At 41.0% G+C, this 13,772-nt stretch overlaps 3 protein-coding genes across 4 annotated transcripts in view; 2 read left to right on the forward strand and 1 right to left on the reverse strand.

Moving 5' to 3' along the window:
• The first annotated feature begins 6 nt into the window (after positions 1–6).
• Positions 7–4,596, forward strand: RPL9 (ribosomal protein L9). Of its 2 annotated transcripts, none has more exons than XM_033106217.1 (8): positions 7–100; positions 554–600; positions 696–811; positions 1,383–1,478; positions 2,881–3,013; positions 3,834–3,914; positions 4,136–4,250; positions 4,499–4,596. In XM_033106217.1, the coding sequence occupies exons 2-7, from the start codon at positions 555–557 to the stop codon at positions 4,240–4,242; spliced, it is 579 nt and encodes a 192-aa protein (XP_032962108.1). In that variant the 5' UTR covers positions 7–100; position 554; the 3' UTR covers positions 4,243–4,250; positions 4,499–4,596. The 2 variants fall into 2 exon arrangements, with proteins under 2 accessions (XP_032962108.1, XP_032962109.1); XM_033106218.1 differs by lacking the exon at positions 7–100 and adding an exon at positions 164–471.
• A 3,594-nt stretch (positions 4,597–8,190) lies between these two features.
• Positions 8,191–13,772, reverse strand: part of KLB (klotho beta) — a 33,286-nt gene continuing 27,704 nt past the window's right edge. The window contains exon 5 of the mRNA XM_033105600.1: positions 8,191–10,267. Within this exon, the coding sequence (XP_032961491.1) occupies positions 9,879–10,267 (389 nt within the window). The 3' untranslated portion in view covers positions 8,191–9,878. The remainder of the gene's footprint in view (positions 10,268–13,772) is intronic.
• LOC117022022 (mitochondria-eating protein-like) overlaps positions 12,460–13,772 on the forward strand; it is a 160,640-nt gene continuing 159,327 nt past the window's right edge. Inside the window, exon 1 of the transcript XR_004422985.1 lies at positions 12,460–12,641. The gene's annotated coding sequence lies outside the window, so the exon portion shown is untranslated. The remainder of the gene's footprint in view (positions 12,642–13,772) is intronic.

The following is a 13,772-nucleotide window of genomic DNA, read 5'->3' on the forward strand; positions in this document are numbered from 1 at the left end:
CCTAGTGTCGTCGCGCGCTGAAGACGCCATACGCAGGGCGCTTACGGCTACAAGAACGTGATGACGAAAGACGTTCTCTCTTTGCTGAATCTACTGCGAGGTGAGGATGTATGAATAGTCGGTGGGCCCTGGGAATCTGAAGCCATCGTCGCGGAAAAGCTAGCGCCGAGCCTGTGGCTCTCGGAGCTTTTATCCTGGTTGTCCCCCTGCGCGGCGAGCGCCATATGCATCTGGTGGCGCTAGGATTCGACCCCTGTACTGGGCCTTTAGGCCTACCCCCGCCCCTCAGCCTTGCCGGGATGGCGCCTCCCTGATAGGGCTCCCAGGGTTGCGCTGAACGAGAGTTCGCCGGCTGGCGGGCCTCGTGACACCCACATAGCAGTTGCTCCTTGCAGGGCAGAACGCACCGGCGGCCGCTCTCCGTGTTGGCCTTCCTTTACCTTCCCCGGGATTTTTGCCTGCCGGTCTCCGGTAGGAGAGAAGCTCTGGGCAGGGTAGTTGGGTGGAAAACAAGCCTCCGCTCGCTTTCTTATCCCAAATGTTTGTATTTCAGGATGAAGACCATTCTCAGCAATCAGACTGTGGACATTCCAGAAAATGGTACGTGACTTCATATTTGCCTTTTTTTTTTTTTTGCGTCTTTACTGCATGTTCTAGACCTTATTCAGAGGCCTTACAAATGCATTCTCTCTTAGTGGACATCACTCTGAAGGGACGCACAGTTATTGTGAAGGGCCCCAGAGGCACCCTGCGGAGGGACTTCAATCACATCAATGTAGAACTCAGTCTCCTTGGAAAGAAGAAGAAGAGGGTGAGTTTTTGTTTGTTTTTTTTGACACCTCAATTGCATGTTTGGAAAGTTGTGATTTAATAACACCAAAATTGGTTTTTTAAAAATTAAAGAGGTTTATAATGTTTTAGCTTAAGTTTGGTGTCCAAATTGTTGCCAGCTTTGGTGTTAGCGTTTTAGCAAAGTTGGAAAACTGAATTCTGAGTAGAGTGGATTATAAAGTTAAATTTTTGTAGTCATCATTAGTGGCAGGTCTTAACACTATTACAGGTTAGGTTTATTTTCCTCGTGATTGTTTTGTAAGAATCTTAGGAACGAGGCAGTAGACTTTTAAACCGAATATTATAGCTTTCTAGAAAGGAAGTTTGATGCAACTTGTACACAAATGAGTGTTTGTGGTTTGTCACTCCTTTGTGAAATTGTGTCCCTGTTAAGAGAAAGTTAATTATTGAAGGCTTTATATGTGGTTGCATTTTTCCAGTTGAAAACCATGTACTTTAATAATGACATACTAGAATTTAGAGTTACTTTGTTTTCTTCCAAGCCTGCTTATTCCAGGAAAGAATCAGCTAAAGTTTTTGTTCTTTTACAGCTTCGGGTTGACAAATGGTGGGGAAATAGAAAGGAACTGGCTACTGTTCGCACTATCTGTAGTCATGTACAGAACATGATCAAGGGTGTCACACTGGTAAGCCGACCCGTCAGACTACTTTGTTTAGGAAGGGGAGCTTTCTTGGCTGTACTTTATGCAATAGAAATGTCTACTGCAGAGAAGAGAAGACATGTAATTACTGAGATGCTTGAATTCTAGAACGTGGAAAACGTAATTTTGGCATCCTTATCTTTAGGATTAAGTGATAAATGGGAGTAAAGACCAGATGGTCTTAGAATGTTGATGGTGTTTTTCACACAAAATTAGATTCATGTCTTCAGGATGCACTTTTTTTTAATAGGAAATGTAGCACGTAAGGTAGGCTTTGAGGTTGGTATACCTCACCACCAAGGCCTATAGAGATAGAAAAAGATGGATCTAATTTCTGAGCTCCCTGTCCATTTCCCTAAAAGCATGGTTGATGTCACTATTCTCTTTTTAAACCTTCCTCCCCCCAGCCTTTAAGATAAAATTTATGCTTCTGCCTTTGCTGAAATACTGTTCATTAAAACTCAGCCTATCTAGAGTACCCCTGATAATGGCACCCTGTACTTAATTAACTCCATTATAACCCTATCCTGTGTTTCTCCTTGCTCCCAAGCCAAGTTCTTTGAAGGCAGGGTATCCTTGCCTTCCTTGATATCCTTAATTCTTGCCATCTGGCTGGCCTACCTTAGTAACTCAGTAAATGTTAGTCTTATGCCTGTTAGTCTAATGCCCAAGATGAAGGGCTTTGGTGTTATTAAAAGAAGCCACGATTGGAGCTGCCGCTCAATTGTTTAGAGTGGGAGCTCTCAACAAGGTTGTCAGCTCAATCCCCGCATGGGATGGTGGGCTGCGCCCCCTGCAACTGAGATTGAAACGGCGACTGGACTTGGAGCTGAGCTGCGCCCTCCACAACTAGATTGAAGAACAACAACTTGGAGCTGATGGGCCCTGGAGAAACACTGTTCCCCAATGTTCCCCATTTAAAAAAAAAAAAAAAAGCTAGCACTGTAGGCTTATAGGAGGTAGTAAAGTACCTTTTTTATTTTAACTTTTATTTATTTCAAGTGTGTTTTCCAGGACCCATCAGCACCAAGTCAAGTAGTTGTTTCAGTCTAGTTGTGGAGGGCACAGCTCACTGGCCCATGTGGGGATTGAACCAGCAGCCTCGTTGTTAAGAGTACCGAGCTCTAACCAACTGAGCTACCAGGCGCCCCTCCGGTTAATTAAGAATTAAAATAAATCTTAAGCGAGGAGGAAAACAAATGTTTGTATATAAAATTTTTGTTACGCTTGGTTCAGGTGACAGTTGTTATAAAATAGTGACAGTGAGTGCTATGTGAGGACTATTTCGTTTTTAAATAAGTATGATGTAAGCACCCTATAAAATTTAAAAACTGGATTTCTTGTCTTTTAAATTTCTCAACATCGATAATTGTTTACTTTAACATAGGGCTTCCGTTACAAGATGAGGTCTGTGTATGCTCACTTCCCCATCAACGTCGTTATTCAGGAGAATGGTTCTCTTGTGGAAATCCGAAATTTCTTGGGTGAAAAATACATCCGTAGGGTTCGGATGAGGTCAGGTATGTGCTTACCTTCAGATAGGATTCAGAAATTCTTCCTTTATACCTGTGAGACATTGTGTTTTGGGTTGTCTATAAATAAAACGAGATTAATTTCAGAATTGTCTGTTTTCATTATGCTTATAATAACTTTGTGTTAATTACACAAAAGGCTTTACATACCAATTGCGGTTTCTGAAGGCTTTTTTTATTACGTTGGAGTAGTTTGCAGAGCATGGTAGCTGTGTTTTTTAAAAGGACCATTTAAATGGTGGTTAATAGCATAGACTGACTAGGTTCAGTTCTCAGGTCCCATTAGTAACCTTGGGCGAATCACCTCTATGTAGCTCATTTTACTCATCGGTAAATTAGGAACATCTTACGATTAAATGAGTTAAAATTGAAATGCACATGAAACAGTTCTTGCTTGCTACATAGTTAACACTGAAGCATTAGAAAATTTTAAAGTTGAATGCTCCATGCTTTTTTATTCCATTGAGGGGGGGAGTGAAGGGGGAAGGGATTTCTAGTACCAGTTTAATGGCTCTACAGGAACAGTAGAAATAAACTTGATGGAAGCTTTGTTTAGTTAAAGCACACTGGCTGAATACTATCATCTTCTCAAACTCCTTAATTGTATTAGTGAGTCTGTAACACATTCATTTAAGGAGAAATACAAGATTTCAGACCAGATAAATTAGATCCTGTAAAACCAAAACTCGAGACGTTTCATTCAATCTGTGGAATTTTAAAGGGCATAAATTGCCATTTAAATATTTTAAAATTAAGTGTTTCCTCTGATTTCATGTTGACACTATGCAAATGCCCTCTCTCTTTTTAGGTGTTGCTTGTTCAGTATCTCAAGCCCAGAAAGATGAGTTAATTCTTGAAGGAAATGATATTGAACTTGTATCAAATTCAGGTTCGTGTGTTAAGTCCTACAAAATTTTGTGTAACTCTTGTAGTTGAATACATGCTATTCATTTCGGGAGCTTTTTTGTATGTGGAAATTAAATCAAAAACTATCCCAAAGATTCAGGTTTTCTAAGTGTAAGATACTTTTTATATTTACGTTAAAATAAGTTTCTTTTTAAGGTAGGTTTGGCTGATAAAGTAATTGCCTTATCTTTGTCACTCTTAAAGCTGCTTTGATTCAACAAGCCACAACAGTTAAAAACAAGGACATCAGAAAATTTTTGGATGGTATCTATGTTTCTGAAAAAGGAACAGTTCAGCAGGCTGATGAATAAAGTGTAAGGTAGGTCTTAAGTTTTGTTACTGCTTTAGTTGGGTGTCTCAATTTACTAACAGACTTAGATTAGAGTTGTAATGGCAGAAAATGAATTGCATCTGAAACAGTAAATTTGGCAGAATAAGATGGAATTGATGCATGTTTTTAATATGAACCAGTAAGTGATAATCTTAAAGTATGTTTTAGATTAAAGTTGGCCTTTTCTGGGCAAGGGTAAGGATGGAGATTTACAGGCATTTTTATTTCTTTTACAGTTGTCCAGCTACAGAAGCACCAAGATGTCAAGGCACCAAGCGAATCTGAACTTTGTGATATTTTGAAGGAGCAATAAAAGACATGTATTGACTTGCGACTTTTTTCTTAAACTGATTATAATTTCCAGGTATTGGGCAGGTAAACAGTTAAGTAAATTCCAACGTGCTAAAAACAATAACAGAAGGAACAGAAGAACAATTTATTCTAGTAAGACTTCCTGGGAGAAATGACTTGAATCTGGTTTTTTGAAGGCATATCAAGGGTATTTCAGGCAAGAAGAATATGGTATCAGTGGTAAGCAACACTATGGCTGTTAGTTATCAGATGCAGAATTTGGGAGGATGTTCTGAAGATGTTCATGCAGAGGCATGAATTTGAATATTTGTGAGAAAAGTGCCTGAGTCAGTTGTCTTTGTACCACTAACTTGTGAAGAAGCAGTGGGAAGAAAAAGGTGCTAACCGCCTTAGCAAGCGTTAGAAGATGCAGGTGTGTTCCTGATGAACCTGGTATCTGTGGGCCAAGGCCTTCAGTGTTACCCTCTACCCTCCCTCAGCCATTTACTCGCGTATCCTAGTCCTTGATATTTTTAAAAACTGACAATCCTTTCATAATCTCTTAATTCCATGTGTTATACTTTATATGTTTGGTTTGATGATTATAATGGTTACAATTTTTTTAAATGGATGAAATGATAAATCTAGGATTTGCTTTGAAATACTTCTGGTGTGGGGTGGGGGTAGGGATTGGATTGGGTTGTACTAGGCGAAACAAGTTACTTATAAATTTATTGATACTGAATGGGGATTCACTATACTGTCGCTACTTAACATAGTGTTGAAATTTTTCATAATGTGGAAATGAATCAAAAAGCCCTGTACATTTCACCTGGATTAGAACTTTTTTTTTTAAATTGGGGGACTGTTTTTCCAGGACCCATTAGCTCCATGTCAAGTCGTTTTCAATCTAGTTGTGGAGGGCACACACAGCTCACTGGCCCATATGGGATTTGAACCGGCGACCTTGGTATTAATGAGCACTGCTCTCTAAACCACTGAGCAAACTGGCCGCCCAGTGTAATAAACTTTTCATTGGTAGCGTTTGCTCCTCCTTCCCCCATGTTTTCAGCAGCAGCCAGAATGTATTTTTCAAACTCAACTCCCTCTTAACCTTTCTGATACACTGACTGAACAGACCTTCCTGTTCATCAGTATCACTGCCTCTAAGCCTTCAAGTTGTCTTGCCCCTTGGAGCAGCCACGTCACGTTTGTAGTCAAATGTTTTCAGTGAAGCCCACTTTGACCACGCTACTAATAGTGCTCTTTCCTTATTTTTTTTGCTGCTTTAATGGAACCTTCATGAGGGTTCAGTCTTTTCTACAGCGGGATATTCTAAGTACCTGGAACAGTGCTTGACACACAGCTATTTGCCAAGTGAAATGGTACCCAGATTGTGAGGGAGGTGCAAGTTATAAAGACCCACAGCAATAACAATGGGACTGGAAAGATGTTTTGGAAGGTTTAAGTAGGATTTCAAAGCTGAATGTGAGGAAGAAATTTTCAAGGGACTATCACAGGTAAAGAGGTGTTAATATTGAAAGTGTCAGTATTAATTTCAATATAAAGACCCATAGCAATATACCATGTTTCCCCGAAAATAAGACCTAACTGGAAAATAAGCCCTAGCGTGATTTTTTTACAGGATGACATTCCCTGAACATAAGCCCTCATGCGTCTTTTGAAGCAAAAATTAGTAAGTCCTGGTCTTATTTTCAGGGAAACACGGTACGTGCTAGTAGCAGCTGTGAGAGTAGATGTGATTTTTCCAAGAGTGAAGGTGGGTTGGTATGCTGGGTGAGGCCTTTATAGGGGGTAACTTGGAGAGGTTGGTTGTACGTAGCTAAGGAGTGATTTCATTTAATAACTTAGATTTGGTAAATGAAAGTCTGGTTTCCCCAGAGAAGACTTCCATGTCTTCTTTGTCTACTATGGATAAGCTTTTGTGTGTTATGCTCCTAACATTGAGGTGTAGGAGTCCACATTTTATAATGAGAAAACACTTAGAAATAATCCAGTTGACCCACATCATGGGAGCATGGGGGAGGCAGTGTTGGGGAAGCACCCAGTTGCAACACCAAACCCATTCATATTCCACAGTTCTTAAAATTGACAAAAGTGTTACCAGTTTATTTGGGATAAATTACATTGAGAATTAACCAGTCACAATGTACTGACCTAATTTTCCAGAAACTTAAACACTTTTAAGATAGTTACGTGTGTGTGTGTGTGTATATGTACACACACACATACACATATATATATATATATATACACACACCGTGTTAACCCCAAAAATAAGACCTGGCCGGACCAGCCGCTCAAATGCGTCTTCTGGAGCAAAAATTAATATAAGACAAGACCAGGTCTTATATTAATTTTTGCTCCAGAAGACGCATTCGAGGTGATGGTCCAGCTAGGTCTTATTTTTGGGGAAACAGTACGTGTATCAAAGACTTGTGAAAGAGTTATATTGAATACACAAAGTGTAACATAAGTTAGACTTTAAGGTTCTTTCCAACAAGTCTCAGAAAAACTTTGTTCTAAAGGTCTTGTCCTGTCAAAAGCTGTCAACAGTTTCTAATGGACCCTTTATGATTTTTAAATGAGTTTAGGATAAATCTGAATAGTGAGTATAATTGATCATAAGCCAGATTGTTTACCTAAGAATTCTTCAGTGGTGATGGCTTAAAAATCATTAGGTTGGTACAAAAGTAATTGTGGTTTTCGCAATTGCTTTTAAACCACAATTAACTTTTGCACCAACCTAATAGTAAAGTAATTCCCAAGTGGCAGAAAGGGAGGACTGTAAGCACTGGGTTTGGGATTTTAATTGGGAGTGTTATGGCAAAGCAGCAAGTTAGAAAAAGGAGGACATAAGTTTTAAGCTTGAGCTCTAAATGTAAAGACATTAAAAAGTGATGCTTACGGACTTGTAAACCATGAATATAAGATACAAATAACAGAAAAAGACCAGAAAAGCAAAACTTAAATTTAATTCCAAATCTTTGTTATTTGTAGGCTAAATATGCACTTCTTGTTCAAAACCTTGGATGTTATAGATCTTAAGTTGGTAATGGGTTAACTGATACTTCTGTAGTAATCACTGGAGGTCTGGGTAAGTGATTCCATGTGGGTACCAAGGGGGAAAAACAGCCAAGTGATTCTTACTGAAATACATCCGTGTATAGTTAATACCAGACCTGACAATTAAGTTCGTGAACTCATCCCAGAAAAAGTGCTACATACCTCATTGCTGAATATCACTACGGTCCCCTTCAAAGTACTCCCCTTGGGAAGCTAATGCACCCACACCAGTGCCTAGTTCACTCTTCAAAGCAATTTTGGAACTTTTTTGTGGAATGGCCATCAGAACTGTTGTATTACCCTTGATGTCCTGAATGTCATCAAAATGTCTCTTTCAACATTCCCTTTGGGTAAAGAAAGAAGCCATTGGGGGCCAGAAAGGTGAGTGGGGGGGGGAGGTGTTCTAATACAGTTACTTTTTACTGCCTAAAAACTCCCTCACAGACAGTGCCGTGTGAGCTGGTGCATTTTCGTGATGCAAGAGCCATGAATTGATGAAAAGTTCAGGTTATCTAACTTCAACGCAGCCTTTTCAGCACTTCCAAATAGTAAACTTGGTTAACTGTCCAGTTGGTACAAATTCATAATGAATAATCCCTCTGATAATCTAAAAAGGTTAGCAACATCATTGCAACAAGTTCTCGAACTTAATTGTCAGACCGAGTGTATTAAAAACAGTTGACCAGTTATTGTAATTTTGTATAGCCTCAGGTCCACTTAGTGAGTTCTCAAAGAGAAAATACCAAAAATTCCTTGGAAAGGCTAACCTAAAAACTGCTATGGTTGGAGGAGTGAGTACAGTGGGGGCAAGGAGAACAGAAAAACACGCAAAATTTTAGTATTTTGCCAGCCAAATAACAAATTTTATTTCTCATTCCTTTTGCAATTACTCGAACAATTATGTTACCTCTACAGTATCATTGAAACAGCTATTCATTAGCACTTAGAATCTTATATCTATGAAATTGGGCTTCTGACATAATAGGTGGACCCAGAAAACAAATCACAACTGCCTTAATTTAGGGTAGTTTCCTACCAAGGCTTTTTGAACCAAAGCGTTTTTCTTTGACTTTTAACAAAGTCTAAATTCCCGCAGAGGGTGGATAGTGACTAGCTACTGTGTGCAATGGGTTATTTAAGTGTTGATTAACCTAAAGAAACAATCGGTATAAATGGGTTTACATTCAAGATTTCTGACAATGGTTCACTGAACAAATCTTGAGTACAGAGTTCAAGAAAGTCAAACTGCCAAGTACAGATTTAAGGATTTACTTTATCCCAGCTTCAAAAGGTCCAATGTAAAAAGTTAACTCATTCAGACCATCAACATTCGGAATTGCATCGAGAGTCACAGTTGCTAGGTCCAGATATGGCAGCATTCTACGCCTTGAGAGGTTGATCCATCTATGCATGTAGTATCTTCACAGGCATTTGTGTCTAGCTCTCCTTAATCTTAGTACTCTTACCTTTCCATGAAGTGAGTTTTGGAAGTTAACCTTATTTTTAAAAAATCAGATCTGATAAAAGACCTCAAAATTAGATGCTTTATAAATGCTTGATAATTTTTTTTCTACTGAGTAAAACTAAAGGATTGATGTGTCTAAGTGTGTGCTGTAACTGGTTATAGATAAGCACTGTTTACCCTACTGTGTTTTTTCCTTTCCATTTGAGAATCACTCTGTCTTAAAGGGGAAAGCACCTTGTTAGAAGTGACAGAATATAGCACTATCCAGTGTTAAGAGTTTTAAATCTCTGGTATGGAGTATAACAAAAAGTTGCACTTTTTCAAAAATTTCTTTTATGCTAAGTAGCTATAGGTATTTATGAAAGATAGCTAGGGGGTGGCCGGTTAGCTCTGTTGGTTAGAGCATGGTGCTGATAACACCAGGGTTGCCGGTTCTATCCCCACATGGGCTACTGTGAGCTGCGCCCTCCTTAAAAAAAAAAGATAGCTAGAGAGGAATGATGGAAAACAGCTCATCAAATGTCATGAGCAGTGTATCATAATCCTTATAGTTTACTGTCTACAAGCTTTTATCTTCATATCCAAGAATTCACTGTTGTCAACAGTAAACACCTAAGGGAAAATTCATTTGAACCACACAACAGAGACATTGTCATCACCTTGGCTACCTCAAACTGTCTTCTACGATATAGGCATATCTTTTGTGAGTCACTGGTATATGGAACTGGAGTGAATTTTGAAACTTTCTGTCATGCTAACAGAATAGGGTCAGTTTAGCTAGGAACTTTCTTGTGGGTTTCCTCTAATGGTATATGTTGTATGTTCTTTGTTTTTCGAAATGTTCTTCTCTTTCGCTTATGAAAAATGATAAGTGATAAAAGTAGAACCACGGTGGAGAAGAAGCAACAACCAAAGAATATCAGTGGTGTCTTCTGCGAAAGAAGTAAGCAGGCAGTGCAATCTGTGTTTATTTGCATCTGGCTGCATATATGATTGCTGTTCTCAGAGGGGAAGCCACTGTTGTTGATGAGGTGGTTGTAAAACTGAATTGAGGACTTTGCTTTGAAATCAGATGTGAAGAATCCAAATTTGCGCTTAGATTTTTCTTCAGTCAGTTTGAATGCATAATAGCCTTTGATTTTGACTTTATCAAACAGGTATGCTGAAAAATATCAGAAATGAACATTATTAATCACAACTATAAAATATCTTTGAAAAAGAAATGTTTTCATTGAAACAAGGTAAACATGTCCATAAGTGATTTTCATCAAAGGGCTTTTTGACATTCTTCCATAATTGATATTAAGGTGAAAATATGTGTAATAATTTAAGTTTAAATTTTGAAGTAAAACTTTGATGTATATATAATATAAAAATATCCGGGGGGAGAGCAAATTTAAGAATTGGAGGTATGAAGGTCAAAGGACTGTCACTTTTGATCATAGGGTCACAGCAGGAAAATCTTGCTTATTTGGTCTGCTTCCAAACCTCAGATGTGCCCGTGGTGCTGCCAATAACCACACTTGGTTTCCCCAAATCACTCACTCTGTCCTACTGTTTTCACCTTTTCTATGTCCTCAAACTTACAGCACCTCCTTTGTCATCCTTGCTTTGAAGTGATGACCTTCCTACTTCACTGAAAAACAAGCACTCAGGGCACTTCTCCAATCTCTCACAATCACGTCTACCCACCTACTAACTAAACATGCTGTAACTTCTGGTATCTTAAAAGCACCCATCTCCCTTGATTACACATCCTCTAGTTACCTTTCACAGGACTAGCTCCTGTTCAGTCTCTTACTGATTTCTCATCTCTGACCTCTGAAGTCTGAAGTGTCCTAGGGCTCTGCCCCTTCTCTATGGTTGCTCCCTTAGCGATTTCATTGAGACCTATTTTTAAAAATCCATTTGCTCTTGGGTCCCAAATTTGTATCTCAGCCAAAGACCTCTCCTCTGAACCTGAGACTCTTGTATCTATTAGCCTACTTGACATCTAATTGGATCTCTAATGGACATCTCAAACCACCTGTGCAACACCAAAACAACTTCCAAAAGCCTGTGCCTACCAGTCTCCCCCAACCTGGTAAATGGCCACTTCATTCTTTTATTTAAACCAAAACCTTGGAATCATTTTTCACTTTTATCTCACACCCCACACCCAATCCTGTTGACTTTATCTTCAAACTGTATTCAGAATCTAGCCACTTCTCGCCATCTCTACTTTTTATTTTTTGGAGTTTCTGCACAATGTTTTTTGGCTAGTGTCTAAGGAATTTGACGGTAACACTAGCATCCTCATATATGCCCTAGGGGGGAAAATGTGCCTTTTTCCTTAAAAATGAAAATTTAAAATACCAGCGTCGTCGTCGTAAATAAAGTACGTTATTGTACTCTCTTTGGAGTCCCCAACTTTTCTGGTTCCAAACGTAGTTACAGTCCTAGTATTGCTTGAGCCTGGGGCTTGGGGCTTGGGCTGAGGGTCTGCCCCGTGTGGCGAAGCAGGGCCCCTGGCCGGGGTGGGGAGGCCCGAAAGGCGGAGAACGCGAGCGAAGATTTGCGACGTTCGATGCAGACCCTTTTTCCCGGGGTTCGGGGGTTGGGGCGGGGGGTGCGACGCCTTTTAACCAGTGCGTAGGAACCAGGGAACAGTGCTGAGGCTCAGGTACAGGAGAAACAGTCCTGAGGACTTAGGCCTTGGCTGGCAAAGGACTGCACCCCCACCCCATTCCCAATTCTAGACTTACCTCCGTGCCAACTGTACAAGCAGACCCTCACCCCAAGCCCCACGCCCCGGGGCTCAAGCAATACCAGGACTGTAACTGCGTTTGGAAGCAGAAAGCGGGGGAATCCAAAATAAGAGAATACGATAACCTACTTTACTACGAGGGTGGGTATTTCAAATTTTTGTTTAAGGAAAAAGGCTGCCGCAGGCGAGCAGTTCGTATCAGTACCGCCCCCCTACACAGGATGTCCATCTTAGGAAGAGGCTTCAATTTCCAGTACTATTGCAGTCTGGGGTGAACTATCTCCAAAATCGCGATCTATGACACCCCTAAGAGCCAAATTGCTAAACGCTCATAAGAAAAAGAAACACCACAAGACGGGGCATGGAGCTATGGGGGTGGCGGAGGTGGTAAGCACGCGGCAAAGGCGGCAAGGAGGCCGCAAAGGTCGTTCGCCACCCCTCCAACGTCCACAATGGTTGCGCCGTGACGTCGCTGGGCTTAGTCATAACACGCTGTTATAAAAACGCTGCGGCTTGTACTCCAACCACAACTGCAGCGGGCAGCCGAGAAGCCGAGACGGAGCGGGGGGCCGCGGCGGGCAAGCAGTGACCGCGCTCCTACCCAGTCCCTCGTCCTGGCTTTGAAAACATCACCGTCAGTGAGTGCTGTTTGCTTCAACGCTCACTACGAGATGTCATCCTCCTGCTGCCACAGCGTCTCCCTGGCTGAGGGACAGTCCTACAACCACTCAACCACTACAACCACTCACTCGCTGACTTCTCCAGCTTGGGCTCTCCTGTCAATGCGCAGGTAAGGCTGGCTTTGCGCCACCCAAAGGCCTGGGGCTCAGCGTCCCAAGGAAGGAAGCATCGGGTGGGACTCTCAGGAAGACTAGTCAGGTACCTCTTTCGCTGGGGATGGAGGCTGTCCGGGCCCAAGCAGCCCTATCTCGGGAGCTCGGACGTGTTCCGAGCGCATCCATGCTTGTCATAGTAAGAATCAGTGTCTGCCCACCCCACTCCCCACTCATTCTGAGCTGTCTTCAATCCCGCACTCGTCACTGGTCTCTGACATTAACTGAGGCATATGTGTCCCAAGCAAAGACTTGCAAACTTACCATCTGCACTTTTAATAACCTGATCCAACCCACCGTTATCTGTTACCTACGAGTGAGTAGACTAGTACAATCACCGTTTCTGTTTTGCTCCTTTACAGTTGACAAGAGAAAAATTTTGAGATATCCTAAATTAAATTACAGCTGGACAATGGAAAGAAGAGACAAGGAGTTTGGTCAGCTAACAAAGCCAAAACCAACCAAAGATTGCTCACATTCCTAAATGTATATTGAAACTTTGAATCAACTTCCAGGTAGCTAGTTCAGCTCTTATCTAAAAAGGGATACCCATCACCAGACTCCACCGCATATTGCTTATATATGAGCTTTCTGGACTGTTGTCCACAACCAATCCAGAAGCATCAAATACTTCCTTAGGGACTATGCACCTATCCCAGAACTGTCTCCACTTCACTTCCCCACCCTTGTTTATCTATAGCCAATGTAAATTCAAAACAATTTACATCTTTCTTCCCTCAAACCCACTGTATAAAAATCTCAGTCAGCTCCAAGGTGGTGGACAGGCATGTAGCACTGTTGGTGGTGGATCAGGCTGCATGCCCCAGGATCTGTCCTTTTTCTGGCCAGCATATGGCTCAAGAAACCCTTTCAGAAGAGCTTACAGCCATGAAAGGTTTGGTTTGACATAGTGTATTCATAAAAGAGCAGCCAGAGTGATTCTTTTAAAGTGTTAAGTTAGATCATGTCACCCTTCTGTTAAAAACCTTCCAGAACCTTTCTATGTCACTCAGTGTGAGACCCAGAATTCTTACAATGGCCTACCAACCCCTACCTGACCTGCCTCTTCCTTTACCTCCGTGGCCTCA

Source organism: Rhinolophus ferrumequinum, chromosome 5 (genome assembly GCF_004115265.2).
Source record: "Rhinolophus ferrumequinum isolate MPI-CBG mRhiFer1 chromosome 5, mRhiFer1_v1.p, whole genome shotgun sequence".
Taxonomy (NCBI): Eukaryota; Metazoa; Chordata; class Mammalia; order Chiroptera; family Rhinolophidae; genus Rhinolophus; species Rhinolophus ferrumequinum.

Bases quoted from the DNA above. Each gene is read 5' to 3' on its own strand.
- RPL9 (XM_033106217.1), top strand. From the start codon at position 555: ATGAAGACCATTCTCAGCAATCAGACTGTGGACATTCCAGAAAATG. The intron at 601-695 runs GTACGTGACTTC...ATTCTCTCTTAG, and splicing joins TGTGGACATTCCAGAAAATG to TGGACATCACTCTGAAGGGA. The intron at 3,915-4,135 runs GTTCGTGTGTTA...TCACTCTTAAAG, and splicing joins TGAACTTGTATCAAATTCAG to CTGCTTTGATTCAACAAGCC.